The 16,523-nt window shown below is 49.2% G+C and overlaps 1 protein-coding gene across 1 annotated transcript in view; it reads right to left on the bottom strand.

Moving 5' to 3' along the window:
* Positions 1-9,779: 9,779 nt before the first annotated feature.
* Positions 9,780-16,523, bottom strand: part of SREBF2 (sterol regulatory element binding transcription factor 2) — a 236,024-nt gene continuing 229,280 nt past the window's right edge. The window contains exon 19 of the mRNA XM_085601233.1: positions 9,780-12,816. Coding sequence (XP_085457359.1) covers positions 12,596-12,816 — 221 coding nt within the window. The 3' untranslated portion in view covers positions 9,780-12,595. The remainder of the gene's footprint in view (positions 12,817-16,523) is intronic.

The raw sequence follows: 16,523 nt of genomic DNA, 5'->3' as shown, positions 1-16,523 counted from the left end.
TATGGTCTCCCAGGTTTGAAGGAAGTCTTGTAGTCTGTCCCCGACCGGAGTGGAATGGTCTGGGGGGAGCGGGGGAAGGTCATTGTGTGGGCGGTGTGGCAGAACGGGCGGTGTTGGTTTTGCCCCTGCCTTTATTATTGTTTCCTCGATATCCACCTCTTTGGTAGCCCTTTGTGAAGGTATTCTGAGGAGGGGACTTATAGGACGTGGAGGCGTTATCGGAAGAGTAACCTCTGCCAGAGCCTCGAAAGGAGGAACGGCGAAAAGAGCGTCAAGGGGTGTGTGATTGTGGGGCTCCCATAGACTTCGCCGTATCTGTATCATTCTTCATTTTTTCCAGGGCTTCGTCTACATTTGGGCCAAATAAGTGTTGTTGGTCTAAAGGGTGGTTTAATATAGATGCTTGGACCTCTGGTTTAAAGCCAGAGATCCTGAGCCAGGCGTGGCGGCGAAGCAGAACACGGGTGTTTATAGCCCTGGACGCCGTGTCTGCTGCGTCAAGTGCACATTTAATAGAGGTGTTGGTAATAATCTTTCTCTCTTGTATCAGTTCATTAGCCTTATTCTAATATTTCTCTGGGAGATGTTGCATGAGAGCCTCCAGCTTATCATAGTGCGCTCTATCGTACCTCGCCAGCAGCGCCTGCGTGTTGGCGATGCGCCACATATTGGCAGCTTGCGAGGCAGTGCGTTTGCCTGACACATCTAAGAGCTTGGACTCCTTATCAGGTGGTGGAGCCTCACCAGATGACAGAGTTGGAGCGCTTCCTAGCTGTGGAAACCACTAATGAGTCTAGGGGCGCAGGTCCTTTAATATAGACAGGATCCGTGGGGGCTGCCTTGTACTTCTTTTCTATTCTGGGGTTTAAGACCCTAGCTCTGACGGGGTCTTTGAAAACCTCTGTGGCATGCTTGGTCACCCCTTTAAGCATGGGTAATATAGCGGTGGATTTATCTGCTATGTCAAATGTGTCAAGTAGGAAGTCTTCCTCAACTGGATCACTGTGTAACTCCACCCCATGATAATGTGCCGCCCGTTGTAAGAGGTTGTGGAACCCCAGGGAGTCCTCTGGTGGAGATGGCCTGGATGGATAGAGATCATCCTGAGGCACATCTGGGACATCTGGATTGTGATAATCCTCCCATGGGTCAGGTGTTCCCGGAGGAGTGGGGTCCTGCGGGGCATCTGTGGGATCATAGAATGGATCTCCGTGGTCATCAGGGTCTGGAGACGGGGTTGGAGAGCGATGAGGCAAGGGTGGAGAAGGTGGGGGCGGAGATGGAGGGAGTGGAGGAGGTGGAGGAGGAGGTGGGGAGGGTACTCTGAACGGGGATGTGGCAGAGTCCTGCCGTTTTGGTGGTGGAGGAGGAGTTGGTTTGTCCAAAAGTCTTTTCTTGGAAGACCAAATTAAATGTCCAGTCCTTGGATCTTTTGTTAAAGTCTTTTAAAGAGGATCCGGTGTGAAAAGCTCCTCCGGCACCGATTCCTCCATCGGTGCCGATGTTTTCGAAACCGAAGGCTTCGTTGGTTTATCCGCGCCATGCTTTCTCGGGGTGTCCAATTTTTTGGTCGGCGCCGAGGCAGGCTTCGACACGGAAGCGTCGGTGCCGAGGGATTTGTGTTTGGTCGGCACCGAGAGGCCAGGTTTCGACCCCGATGGCTTCGGAACGGAGCTTGTTTTCTTCGGTGCCGAAGAATGTTTTTCGGCGCCGCTAGGAGGCTGGCTCGAGCCCGAGCCGCCAGGAGACTTGTGATGCTTTTTCACCGGGCCCGAAGGTGGGGTGATGGAAGCAGTATTGCTGGCTTTCCCTAGGCCCGGAGGCGAAGGGGTAACCGGAGTCTCTTCCGGTATGGGCGCGGGAGTGGGAGGGGGTAGAGTACTCACGACCCTCTGCGCCGGTGTGATCTCCTCCACGTCGGAGTCGTCGGCCTCGGAAGCGCTGACGACATCGTCCTCCTGCTCGGTATGCTGCTGTCCCGAAGCTCCGGTGTCTTCTCCGAAGATGTCAGGTGGAGCCGAGGTCGATGAGTGCGCCATGGTGCGTCGAGCTCGTCGATCCCGAATAGTCTTTTTCGATCGAAAAGACTTGCAGGCGGGGCAGTCTCGGGCCTCGTGTTCGGGAGAGAGGCAGAGGTTGCACACCTGATGGAGGTCTGTGTGGGGAAATTTAGACCCACATTTTGGGCACTTCTTGAAGGGAGTCCTTTCCATCGGCCGAGACCGGAGTCGAGATAGGCCCGAAGGCCGCTGCCGATGCCTGGAATGGAAGAAGTGCCGAAGAGAGAGATGAAGAAATCGATTTCGTCTAAAGAATCTCAATGGACGAGGATTTTTCGTCGAAGGTCGAACTGGAAAGGTTCGAAGCCGGAGCACGAAGTATTACATCCGAGGCAGATGGCGGAAAAAACAATCGGAGGATGGAGCCGAAGCCTATGCGCAGTACGGACCGAAGGAGGAGTCACCGAACTCGTGACTTCCAAAGACTGTCCAAGAAGAAAAACAAACTGCAAACATCCGGGCCCAACACCAGATGGCGATCTATGCACAGTGTATAATCTGCAGCTCATATGCTTCGAACCAATGGATTTAACCCAGATCTCTTGTCTGGGGGTGAATGTTTGATTTGTTCTGCATTCCGTCCATCATCCGTGCTTCTTTTCCATTACTTTGAAAATATGGGGACATAGAATCTCAAGTAAGCCTACAGTCATTCCTCTTGATATCATTGTGGGCTAACCACAACAGTACTGTATCTGTCTTCTATATAATACGTCTGAATCACTCACTGATCAGTTTAATAGTGTTGTGTGTGTTATATCACAAGACTCACTTACCGGTACTAAAAGGTTAGAATGAGAAAACATATCGAAGAGAAAGTGCCTGCCAATTCACTCCATAATATTGACATCATACATTTAAGAACGTCCCAGATTTCACCATTGCTATAGGATTGGCATTTGCTGGTTAACATGAATATGGGGCAGAAGCTATAGTCTGCAGCACCGCTGATCCAGGCTACCAACTTCCTAAGGGCTAGATTTACAACTGTTTTTTGCAGTCGCAAACGGGAAATCTGCAATTTTGCGACTGCAAAAAAGGGTTATGGTATGCACAAATGTTATTTTGCAAGTAGGTGACTCGCAAAATAGTGCTGGCGATTTGCTATTAGGAAGGGCCGTGCCTTCCTAATAGCGAGTCAGAATGGTATGTACTATTGTTTTGCAACCACATTTACGGTCGCATAACACTCACAGTTTACCACCAAACTTCAAGTAGGGGGTAAGCCACTCTCAAACAGGAAGAGGTCCCCAGGGAACCCCTTCCCCTTGAATGGATGCAAAAATATTTTTTAGGAGCAGCCTACTCCTAAAAATGAAACAAACTTTTCATTTTTAAATGCATTCTTTAAGGAAAATGGGCTGCATTAAAAAAGGAATATGCTACTTACCAGTATGCATCTGTTCTTGGCATGTAGAGCTGCAGAGTCACACACTGAGGATAAGATCGCCATCTGGTGTTGGGCTCGGATGATTGCAGGTTGTTGTTGTCTTCGGAAGAAGCCTTTGGTCACGAGGTTGGTGACTCCTCCCCTGGACAACAGTGCACATGGGCATCCACTCCATCGTCAGATTGTTTTTTCGCCATGATGGGAAAAGATGGTGTATAGGAATGAAAGAAAGGATGTCCATGTGTAATGTCTAAGTAAGACGGATGCTGGAATAGATACAGGTCCCGGGGAGGCGGGCGTGTGTGACTCTGCAGCTCTACATGCCAAGAACAGATGCATACTGGTAAGTAGCATATGAGCTGCAGATCACACACTGAGGATAGATTATACAGCAGTGCTTCCCCTTAGCGGTGGTCGCCTGTATCTGTTGCAGCAGCTTGAAATAAAGTTTTAAGGACAGCCTGGCCCACTGAGGCCTGTTGTTTGGCCTGCACGTCAACACAGTAGTGTTTAGTGAAGGTATGCGTGGTAGACCACGTGGCTGCCTTGCAAATGTCTTCTAAGGGAATGTTACGCAAGAAGGCCATAGAAGCCCCTATTTTACGCGTGGAGTGCGCCCTAGGGGGAACTGTAAGTGTACGTTTAGCCTTTAGGTAGCATATTTGGATGCATTTAACTATCCACCGGGCTATACCGGATTTGGAGATTGGATTGCCTTTATGTGGTGGTGCGAAAGCAACAAAGAGTTGTTTCGTCTTTCGAAAGGGTTTTGTCCTGTCGATGTAATAAAGCAAGGCTCTTTTGACATCTAAGGTATGTAGGGCCCTTTCAGCTACGGAGTGTGGGTTTGGGAAAAAGACTGGTAGCTCTACTGATTCGTTAAGGTGGAAAGGGGAAATCACTTTTGGAAGAAATTTAGGGTTTGTCCTAAGAACCACTTTGTTACGGTGTAGTTGTAAGAAAGGTTCCTCTAGTGTAAGGGCTTGTATTTCACTTACTCTGCGTAGGGAAGTGATTGCGATAAGGAAAGCTACCTTCCATGTTAGGAATTGTAATTCATATTTGTGCATAGGTTCAAATGGGGGACCCATAAGTCTTGTTAGAACCACATTGAGATTCCACACTGGGGCAGGTGGCAATCTTGGGGGAAGAATTCTCTTGAGACCTTCCATAAACGCTTTGATGGCTGGTACCTTAAAAAGGGACAGGTGTTGCCTATTTTGCAAGTAGGCTGCCAAGGCTGCTAGGTGTAAACGTATAGAGGAATACGCTAGATTGCATCTTTGCAAGTGTAGTAGATAGCAAATGATGTTTTGGATGGAAGCATTCAATGGATGTATGTCATTATTAGCGCAGTAGATGGCAAATCGTTTCCATTTTGCGGCATAACACGCTCTAGTAGTAGGTCGTCTAGCTTCCTTTATGATATTCATACAGTCTGGAGGGAGATTGAGGTATCCGAACTCTAAGACTTCAGGAGCCAGATCGCTAGGTTCAGTGTTTGAGGATCTGGGTGTCTGATTTCTCCATGGTTCTGGGTTAATAGATCCGGGGAGAGGCGTAGCCTTTGATGTGGAACTAAAGATAGTTCCAGAAGTGTGGTGAACCACGGTTGACGTGCCCAAGTGGGAGCTACTAGTATTAGCGTTAGCGATTGTTGTTCGAGTTTGCGTACCACAAATGGAACTAGTGGGAGAGGCGGAAAAGCGTACGCAAATCTGCCTGACCAGTTCATCCATAGGGCATTGCCCTTCGACTGTGGGTGTGGAAACCTGGCGGCGAAGGTTGGGCATTTTGTGTTTTCGGGAGTGGCGAACAGGTCTATGTCTGGTTGTCCCCATTTTTGGAAGAAGGGGAGTAGAACCTTGGGGTGTAATTCCCATTCGTGGATCTGCTGCGTGTGGCGACTTAGGAGGTCGGCCACTTGATTGTGGATCCCTGGGAGATGTTCTGCCAACAGGTAGATGTTTTGTGGAATTGCCCATCTCCAGATTTGCTGTGCCAGTTGGGACAGTTGGAGAGAATGTGTCCCTCCCTGTTTCTGTATATAATACATTGTCGTCATGTTGTCTGTGCGTATGAGGACAGTTTTGTTCTTTAGGTGTACCTGAAAGGATTTTAGTGCTAGGAACACTGCTAAGAGTTCCAGGTGGTTGATGTGGAGCAGTTTCTGTTGACTGGTCCATCTGCCCTGAGTGGTATGGTGTAGGAGGTGGGCTCCCCACCCTGTGAGAGATGCGTCGGTAGTTAGCACAACTTGTGGAAGAGGCTCTAAGAACGGCCGCCCTTTGGACAGGTTGATGGTGTTCCACCATTTCAGTGAGCGAAGTGAGCGACTGTCCACCAACACCAGATCGGTAAGTTGTCCGTGAGCTTGGTTCCACTGTTGTGCTAGACATTCCTGTAAGGGGCGCATTTGAAGTCGTGCGTGTGGGACTATGGAGATGCATGACGCCATCATGCCTAGAAGCTGCATGAACACTCTTGCTGGAAGAGATGGATGAGTTTGAAATTGAGAGATGAGATTTTGTAAACTGGCTATCCTGGCAGTGCTGGGATAAGCAATGGCTTTGAATGTATCTATGGTTGCTCCTAGATACTGATGTAAGTGGGAAGGTTGTAGATGGGATTTGGGGTAGTTGATACTGAATCCCAAATTGTGGAGAGTTTGAATTGTGCGATGAGTGTGGAGAACGCGTTTTTGGCGAGTATTGGCTTTTATGAGCCAATCGTCCAGATAGGGCAAGACATGGATCTGTTGTCTTCTGAGGTGCACGGCCACGACTGCTAAGCACTTGGTGAACACTCTGGGTGCTGTTGTTACTCCGAATGGGAGAACTGTAAATTGATAGTGTTGCCCATCTACCACAAATCGTAGATATTTTCTGTGAGCGGGATGCATAGGGATGTGAAAGTACGCGTCCTTGAGGTCCAATGTGGCAAGGAAGTCTCCCTGTTGTAACAGTGGGAGGACTTGTTGGAGGGTGGTCATATGAAAATAATCTGAATGTATATACTGGTTTAGCAGTCTGAGATCCAGTATGGGCCGTAATGTTTTGTCCTTTTTGGGAATGAGGAAGTATAGAGAATACACCCCTGTTCCCTGATGTTGAAGAGGGATTGGTTCTATCGCATGTTTTTGTAACAGGGATTGAACTTCTTGTTTGAGGAGAGAGAGATGATGTGAGGACATTGGACGTTGTTTGGGTGGTATGTTTGGGGGGGGATTGTATGAGTTCTAGGCAGTAGCCAGACTGGATAATTTGTCTTACCCATCTGTCTGTGGTGATGGAAGTCCAGACAGGTAGGAATTGTTGGAGTCGCCCCCCGACCGGAGTGGAATGGTCTGGGGGGAGTGGTGGCAAGTCACTGTTTGGTGGCTGGGGAGGTGCGGGTGTTGTTGTTGTTGCCCCGCCCCGACCTTTGTTATTGTTTCCCCTATAACCTCCTCGGAAATATCCTCTGTTAGGGGATGTTTGTCCAGAATTTTTAAAGGTGGACGTGGTCTCAGTTGCCGTGTTTTTGGAGCCTCCTCTATAAAAGGAGCGACGAAAGGAACCCCGGTTTTGAGGAGACTGCAGTGCTCCCATAGACTTGGCAGTCTCATTATCCTTTTTCATTTTTTCTAATGCAGTGTCCACTGCAGGGCCAAATAACTGCTCTTGGTTGAAAGGTTGAGCTAGAATTGCGGTTTGAACCTCCGGTTTAAAACCGGAAATACAGAGCCAGGCATGTCGTCTGAGTAAGACGCTAGTATTGACCGCCCGAGAAGCAGTGTCTGCCGCATCTAAGGCGCATTTAATGGAGGCATTAGATATTAACTTGCCTTCTTGAATGAGGTCAGCGGCCTGGGATTTAAAGGGATCAGGCAGATGTTGCAGAAGGTCCTCAAGTTGGTCATAATGCGCCCTATCATACCGGGCTAACAGGGCCTGGGTATTGGCAATACGCCAGTGGTTCGACGCCTGTGCGGCGACTCGTTTGCCTGAGGCCTCTAAAAGCTTTGACTCCTTGTCCGGGGGAGGCGTTTCTCCAGTTGTCTGTGAGTTAACGCGCTTCCTGGCATTTGATACGACCAAGGAGTCTAAAGGGAGCTGGGCTTTAATGTATGCAGGGTCCTGCGGGGCTGGTCGGTACTTTTTTTCGATGCGGGGGTTGAGAACCCTAGCTCGAACAGGGTCTTTAAAGACCTCAGTGGCATGCTTTATAACCCCTTTAATCATGGGCAGTATGTGAACAGTTTTTTGTGACTGCTCAAAAGTATCGAGGAGAAAGTCCTCTTCAAGGGGGTCTGTGTGCATAGTGACACCATGGAATGTTGCTGCCCTATTTATTAGTTGGCCAAACCCCAAATGGTCATCAGGAGGGGAGGGCTTGGAGGGGTAGGTAGTGGGGTCAGGCATGTCAGGCATTGGATAAGACCAGTCATCTACTGGTGCTGTGCCTGGAAATGTAAAAGGGTCGTTTGGATCAACAGGATCATTAAATAAATCAGGGTCCGCCCCTCCCCCTAAGTCATCATTATCATCCTGTGGAGGAGGTGAATGATAGGGAGATGGTAAAGGTAAGGGTAAAGGAGAAGGAGAAGGAGGAGGAGGAGGGGGAGGGGGGACGGGATAGGAGGTAATACAGGAGAGGAAGGACGAAGTGGTGAAGTGGCACAGTCCTTTTTCCGTATTGGAGCTGGAGGAGGTGTGATGTCCAGCTTCCGTTTCTTGTATGGGATGGCAGTCACATGTCCAGTGTCGGGATTGATGTAGATCCGCTTTTGAGTAGGATCTGGGCGAAAAAGTTCATCCGGCTCCGAAGGTGGTGGCGGCGGCGACGGCCGTTTCGGGTCTTTATGAACTTTTTTCGGTGTGGACGTAGTTTTCGGTGCCGATGAAGTTTTCGGTGCCGAAGGATGTTTCGGTTCCGATGGATTTTTCGGAGCCGATGGAGTTTTCGGTGCCGATGGAGTTTTCGGTGCCGATGGAGTTTTCGGCGCCGATGGCTTCGGTGCCGAGGGACTTTTAGGCATCGATGTCGAAGAACGTTTCGGCGCCGGTGGAGACTTCGGTGCCGAGGAACGTTTCGGTGCCGAAGGAGATTTCGGTCTTGAAGCCTGTTTCGGTGCCGACAGTGGTTTTTTCGGTGCCGAGGGTGTTAAAGGCACAATCACATGAGGTTTGCTCGAGCCCGAGCCACCTACAGGCTTAGATGTCTTCGGAGCCGGGCCCGAGGGCGGGGCTTCTGAAGAGGATTTCCGGTCGCGACTGGGCCCAGCTGGCGGAGTCTTGACCACTGTCTTTTTGGATGGGGCAAGGGCAGGGGGGGTGGTACTCACACGCTGCCCTGGAGTGATGAGGTCATCGGAATCGTCGGCCTCGGACACGATCTCGAGATCTTCGGTGTCATCTTCAGGAACATCTTGAGCAAAGATGTCCTCCGGTTCTGGAGCTGGTTTGGCCATAATATGGCGTCGAGCTCTTCGGTCCCGGAGGGTCTTCTTCGAACGGAAAGCGGCACAAGCTGGACAGGTCGATTTGTTGTGTTCCGGCGACAGGTAGAGGTTACAAACCTCGTGGTGGTCACTGTGGGGGAACTTTGCTCCACACTGGGGGCATTTTTTAAAGGGTGTCCTGTCCATCAGCCGCTTCCGGAACCGGTCCGAGTTGATTTCGACGTCGATGGAATGAAGATTGAAGAGTTAAATCGATTGCTGGAAGTTTTCTGCTGGAGCGGAAAAAGTTCATCCGAACCCAATGGCGGAAAAAAACAATCTGACGATGGAGTGGATGCCCATGCACACTGTTGTCCAGGGGAGGAGTCACCAACCTCGTGACCAAAGGCTTCTTCCGAAGACAACAACAACCTGCAATCATCCGAGCCCAACACCAGATGGCGATCTTATCCTCAGTGTGTGATCTGCAGCTCATATGCCTCGAACACAGCTTTATTGAAAAAGCATTCACAGACATTGTGGTCTGCTGATACCAGCAGGCCACCATCCCTATGAGTGCTGGCCATTCCCAATGGGTCGCAAATTGCAACGTGCCTCATGAATATTGATAAGGCAGGTCATTTGCGACCCCATTACGAATTGCAAACAGTGCCTGAGACACTGTTGTACCTTCCATTTTGCGAGTGGCAAAACTTTGCAATTTGCTACTCGCAAAATGGAATGGTCGTACATCTGACCCCAAGAGTCTTTAAGTGTATTACAGGACGGAACTTTTGTCCCACATGCTCAGCCTTTGGCCAAGAAACACAGTAAATGATAAATATTTCAGTATACATTTCTTCAGGCATCACCCATTTGCAATAATGAGAAATAATTCAACCACACATTTCAATTAGCAAAATAATTTATTTTTCGATATCTACAAGTCAGAGCTCGACAAACATAATATCTAAAAACACAAACCATAACAGGAATGATAAAAGGCTTGGGGAGGGAGAAGAGTGTTAGCTCACCCTCCAGAACCAGGTGAATAGAAAAGGTGCTATGGTTGCAGCTTCTGAGCAGCCGGGGTACCGTCCAAACATGCAGGGCGATAACTAGCATCTAACCAATTCTGTCCACTTGGTGAAGGGCACCTCAGTTTACAAACATCAGTTGCCAAATATTTCTAGGAGACCACATTGTATCGCATTAGTCAAGTCCCATCCCAGGTCAAAGTCGCATGACATTGTGGGTCAAGAGCACCCACTGCTGGTACTCACACTCTATTAAGGGTAAAAATGTGGCGGGCAATCATCGTCTGTTTTTAATGGCAAGTTCTCAGTCTGTCCTGAAGCTGCTGATGGTGCAAGCCAATGATAAATGGCTGATCCACAGCTGCACAATTGTGAGTCTATTAATATCTCCCTGAGGTGGTTTCACTGGTGCTTCCAAAAACATCTTAAATTGAGCAATTAGCACTAAATACAAATGGCCAATATTTAACTAATTATAGAATTGCCTAAAATAAATATTAATATACAATATTTGTTAGCTCTTTGAATCCCAGATGTAAGGTCAGTTGCATGTGTACCTTTACTCACAAGGCAGGATCCAAAGCCACTTGTTCCAGATTATCCACTGGTAAGACGCTGGAATGGAGAGGCATGTCTGATCTGCCTTGGGCAGGTGGGGTGGGAAGTAGGGGTGGGTGAAAAATTCTGCTCCGCCGGCGGAGTTCAAAGGGTTTTGCCCAGTTCCGCTTGGAACGCGGAGGTCCAGCAAAACTCCACCATCCACTGCATGGCAGAGTTTTTTCTTGCACGTTGCTTGCCAACCTCGAGTTGGCGACCAAAAATGTGCCTCCTTCATGCAATTTTCGGGCGCCAGAACGCCTCCTGGCAAGAGTTCTAAATGCAGATGGTTACAGCAGGTTGCGACGGTTCGCGTTGAGAAATCGGTCACTCAAGTGGAAAATCTACTCGCGCACCAGAAAGAAGCAGCGCTCCTGGCGCGCTACGTGGTGCAATTCGCGCTGATTTTACAGCACAGAATAAGCTCCCAGCGCTAAGAATCAGTGTGAGGAGCACGGTGTGCTGAATTCCGCCCACTTGCAGAACTCTGTAGCGTTTTTATGTAACTGTTTCGGTCATCCCTTTTGGGAAGTACTAATTGAAAAAATTACGGTCATCTGAAAAGGTCCCCTCTGAAATCATACCTTGATTATAATATACTTATATCAGCTATGTACAGCTTCAGGCTGTACAAAATCCAGTCTGTGAAAACCTTTACAAAGCCATCATGTACGGAATCTTCTTACATACAAAGGGTAAAGCGTGCAAATCCAGAATAGTACGTGGCGCTCATGAATGCCATATTAAAGCCATCATGTATGGTATCTATTTACATACAGAAAGGTACAGGCAAACACACAGACTAACTACATCTAGATTTTCCCTTCCAGTAATCGTCAGATGACGCAACAGGAGTAGAATGAGGAAGCATTTGGCTGTGTATGCAGCCCTATTCAAAGTCTATGCATCTCCTTTTATATTTTTTTATCAATTGCCTATCCTTTTTTCTCATCCTCTTTAGAAACGAGAAAGTGACAGTGCTGCACGTATACTATGTCTGAGTCCATGTGTGGTTGGAGCAATGCTACGGAATGTGGTAATGACAGATGTTTCAGAGATACTCCACGCAATTTGCAAACAAATATAAAAACTTGTCTGGAGGCAACCAGGACCCCTCCATTACAGGGCCCAAAGTCAAAAGTGAAGAGATAACCGTCCTGAAGTACACATGGACCCTGATCATCATCAAAAGCTGCTATCTGAAGTGTTTACACAATCTAGCTTCCACAACAGGTAACCAAGATAACTGAGCACAGTTACATGTTGGTGCAGCTGTGTATAACAGACTGTATTGCCTCATTTTAAACTATTCACATATAAATTAATTGCTAAGTTTCATGAGTCTGAAGCCATATTTATTACTAATTGTGTGCTGTCCCAAACACCGCTCCAATGTCGAGTGAAGCATGTAGTGCTTTTAAGACCTGCCTGCCTTCAGTTTTGACAGCTCACTGCAGCTATTGGGATTACAGATATCAGAGCGAGGTGGAGAGTTGGCAGAAGCAAAGCAGACTGAAGGAACCAGCTTAAAGTAGCAACCTATGACAGTATTAAATCAGACTAAGGAAAGCAGATCTGACTGAGAATCAAGCTCTGTATATACCTCCTTCTTGCCTTAAGATATCAAAGTCAACAATAAAGAGGGATTGCAGCACAGCACTGCAGCCGGTATCTCCCCAGAGACGTCTCTGGTATACCTCTTCCATGGTCCCACTGTCATCTCCTCGTCAGCCTCTCCATGAAACTCGAAATCATTGTCTATATACATCATGTATCAAAAAAGGTCTGTGTATATAAAAAAAAATGGCGGGGCTTCTTCTTTTACACAGCACAATAGCACCAGGTATCTGAAAAAGCTGCTGCGCTGGTCTGTGGAACAGAGCATGGATTCCCTCTTCACTCCCAGTGTGCACTGCAGGATTAAAAACCACATGAAGGCGGTTGGAGGACTGCTGCAGTTGAAACTGAATAGCGGAAACATTGCCCACTTAGATACCTCTTACCCCAGCCCCAAGAAACCCAAACACCATCCAGTTACATGACTGCCGGTTCTCCTTCTCCTAGGTGTCTTGTTCCGAACCAGTCCTGCTCATGAGGCGGCCATGGCAGCGCTGCCGCTGAGCTTCACCATCATTTGCTGGCAGTCATTGTAGGAACGTCGGTCACCCACCTTCTCCAGGGTGCGAGCTGCCTCAGCGAGCAGGACCACCCTCTGGCCTGGTGAGGAAAGGAAGGAGAGGGGTAGGTGGCGACAGGCCAGGATGATGGCAGTAGCTCGCTCCCTCTGACCTGGCAATGCATCAAGCTCCCCTGTGGAAAAACAGAATAAGGACTTGTAAGGACCAACAGAATATTAGAAGGGGAGATGGTACCGCCCTGCAAACAACCTTTCCCAGCTGTACTGGACTGAGATAAGACAACGGGCCTGCCACACATGGCTGCTCCAGGTATCAAAATTCAGACACCCAGAGAGGCCAGGGATGCAGACCACAAAACAATCATTAAACCTTGAACTTTGACCCATCTTTCAGTTTAGGCCAGAATACTTCAGAGTGTATGGTGCTAGCCTTGGATGGCCAAACTATTAGTAAGAGCAACGCGAATCAGAAATTAAAGACTGCGGAATCACAAACAGGTAGCAATTACAGAGGAGTTATATCACTTTTGCACAGAGGTGTATTAATGAACAAGTTACTTACTTTCGGTAATGATAAATCTGTAACAGACATGGATTAATTATGGATCCTCACCTTAAAATTAGCCCCAGGCGTCAGACTGGATCCGGATAATTTTTCTTCAGCAGTACCCCTGAGCGTCAGTAGGTGGCGTAGATAGACTCCGCGTTCGTCCTTGGGGTCGTGGTCGCTGGATTGATGTCACGGAATCTACTTAGACGCTGCCACTGCGCGCTGACATCAGTTCTTTACACAACATTCCACGCCAGAAGCCCAGAGCCATGCAAGACACTGACCACTGGTGCACAAAACTAGGGCTCTGAAGGGCAGTCCCTTACCCTAAAAGTCAGTTTGCAGAACGGGGAGGGTGGGTGGGGCGGTGAGTAATCCATAACTAATCTATGTCTCTTACAGATATATCGTTACAGAAAGTAAGTAACTTGTTCATCTGAAAGACAGTTATAGATTCCTCACCTTAGAATAAATACCCCAGCAATACCAACCCCGGAAGTGGGTCTGTGAACCAAGTTCACACCAGAATGTCCTGGAGAACAAAACGGCCAAAGAAGCAGTCTCTCCGGACTTTCAGGCTGTCCGGGCAGTAGTGTTTGGTAAACGTGTGCAATGAAGCTCACGTAGCTGCCTGGCAGATGTCATGAAGGGGGACTCCACGTCCCAAAGCAGTAGTAGTTGCTGTCGCCCTGATGGAATGGGCACGCAACCCCACTGGAGATTACTTTTTTTGCTAAGAAATAGCCGATTTTGATGCAAAGAACGACCCATCGAGAGATGGTTCGTTTTTGCAGGGCCCGACTTTTCTTGGCGCCCACATAGCCAACAAAGAGCTGGTCATCCACCCGGAATTGTTTCGTGAGATCCAGATAGAACGAAAGTGCACATTTTGGATCCAGACGGTGGAGCCTCTCCTCCTCTTAAGAGGGGTGAGGGGGCGGGAAGAAGGTGGTAAAGTGATGGTCTGTCCTATGTGGAAAAAGGTAACTACTTTGGGAAGGAAAGAAGGCCTAGTGCGAAGGACAACTTTGTCCGGATGAACAGCCAGGAAAGGAGGTTTGAAAGAAAGAGCTTGAAGCTCACTCACCCTGCGAGCTGAGGTGATGGCAACCAAAAAGGCAGTTTTAAGAGTCAAAAGTTTGAGAGGACAGTTATGCAACAGCTAGAAAGGAGCGCACAGAAGGTAGGTCTGAACCAGGTTCAAATCCCAAGGGGGCATTACGAAAGGAATTGGGAGGAAACAAGTGAGTAATGCTCGTAAGGAAGCGATTTACAATAAGGGACTTGAAAAGAGAAGGCGGATCAGAAAGCCGAAGAAAGGCCGAAAGATAGCCTTTTAAAGTGCCCAGAGCAGAGCCCTGCTGGGCAAAAGAAAGAATTAAAGAGGAGAACCTCTGAAAGGGGTGCAGAAAGGGGATCCACAGCCTTTGCTGTGCATCATGCCACAAATTTGTTCCATCTACAGGCGTATACAGTTTTGGTGGAGGAACACCTGGCTGCCAAGATAACGTTACAGACTTCAGGAGGAAGGTCGAAAGCTGTCAACTGTCGCCACTCAATCTCCATTCAAGGGGGTGGAGTCTAGACAGGGTGGAGGACCGTCCCCTGCTGCTGCGACAGAAGATCCTCCCAAAGGGGCAGTCAAATCAGAGGATCAATGGCCATTTATAAGAGCTCGGAATGCCATACTCTTCGAGCCCAGACCGGGGCTACAATAATGACTTGGGCCCAGTTGCACTTTATCTTCAGCTCTCTGGGTAGAAGTGGCATAGGCGGAAAGGGGTATAGAAGACCGCAACTCCACTCATGGCGAAAAGCGTCGCAGAGCGAGTGCCGCCTTGGAAATTTCAACACGCAGAACTGCTGACATTGCGCGTTCTCTTCGGTGGCGAATAGATCTAACCAAGGCTCTTCCCACTGCTGAAAGAGACCATGCACCACCTCCGAGTGAAGAGGACATTTGTGATCCATCATGCACCGGTGGCTGAGTTTAGAACCTGCCAGGTGTTGAACCACCTGGGGCATGCCCTGATGTTCCAGCCACTGCCAGAGACAAAGTGCCTCCTGACATAGGGTCCCCAACCTCACCTCACCCCACCCGGTTTGTTGCAGTACCACATGGAGGTGGTGTTGTCCGTGAACACATGCACAACTCGTCCTATGACAGAAGGAATGCCTTCAGTGCAAGACTGATCGCCCGAAGCTCCAGAAGGTTGATGTGGAGCCCGGACTCCGTCGGAGACCAGATGCCTCTGATCTCCGCCTCTCCCATGTGGCCGCCCCACCCCAGAAGTGATGCAGGGAGAGGGACCTGCTGTTGACCCAATGCTGGTTCGCTAGCCACCACTGCAATTGATGTGCAGTGCTCTCCGAGATCTGGACGCAATTGGAAAGATTCCCCTGATGCTGTGCCCACTGGTACTTCAGGTACCACTGCAGAGCCCGGAAGGATAAGCCCGAAACTGCACTGTGTCCAGAACTGCTCCGATAAAAAGGAGCTTCTGAGGGGAATTAGGTGTGACTTTAGCACATTGATGGTGAACCCCAGGGAATACAGGAGGTCTGCCGTAGTCTGGAGGTGGGAGACGATAGCCTGGGGAGAGCCCGCCTTCAACAGCCAGTTATCGAGATAGGGGAGGACTCGATACCCTGATCAGCGCAGATGAGCTGCAACCACCACCATCACCTTCGTGAACACCCAAGGGGCGCTGGTAAGGCCAAAGGGAGCACAGTAAACTAAAAGTGCTTGTGGCCCACTGTGAACCGCAGGTAACGCTGGTGGGCCGGCAGGATGGGAATGTGAAAGTAAGCGTCCTGCAAGTCCAACACTACCATCCAGTCTCCAGGGCAGACAGAACCTGAGCTAGCGTCAACATTTTGAACTTCTCCTTCCAGAGGAAGCGGTTGACGTTCCTGAGATCCAAGATAGCACGCAGGCCCTTGTCTTTCTTGGGCACCAGAAAGTGGTGGGAATAGCAAGCACGACCTACTTCTGGGGTAGGAACTCACTTGACGGCTCCTTTGGCCAAGAGAGCCGTAGCTTCCTGTTGGAGAAGGACCAGAGGACATTTGGTGGTACTGAGGTGGCATGGCCAGGGGGGTAGTCTCGAAGGGGAGGGAGTAACCCCTTCGGACTATCTGAAAAACCCACCTGTCTGCCGTGATGGTGCGCCAGTGGGGGAGGTGATGGTGAATACTGCTACCCACTGGCGATTGGTGGCTCTGAAAGGTCAGACTAGGAGGATTTGGAGGCTGCTGCAGAGGGGGTGGAGGTGGACTGGCCCGCTCGCTGGCTCCCAGACCCACGTCGGTGGGTCCCATGTCCCCAGC

Source organism: Triturus cristatus, chromosome 4_2, assembly GCF_964204655.1.
Source record: "Triturus cristatus chromosome 4_2, aTriCri1.1, whole genome shotgun sequence".
Lineage (NCBI taxonomy): Eukaryota > Metazoa > Chordata > Amphibia > Caudata > Salamandridae > Triturus > Triturus cristatus.
The sequence above is the reverse complement of the archived record's forward strand: the minus strand, read 5'-3'. Positions and strand labels throughout refer to the sequence as shown.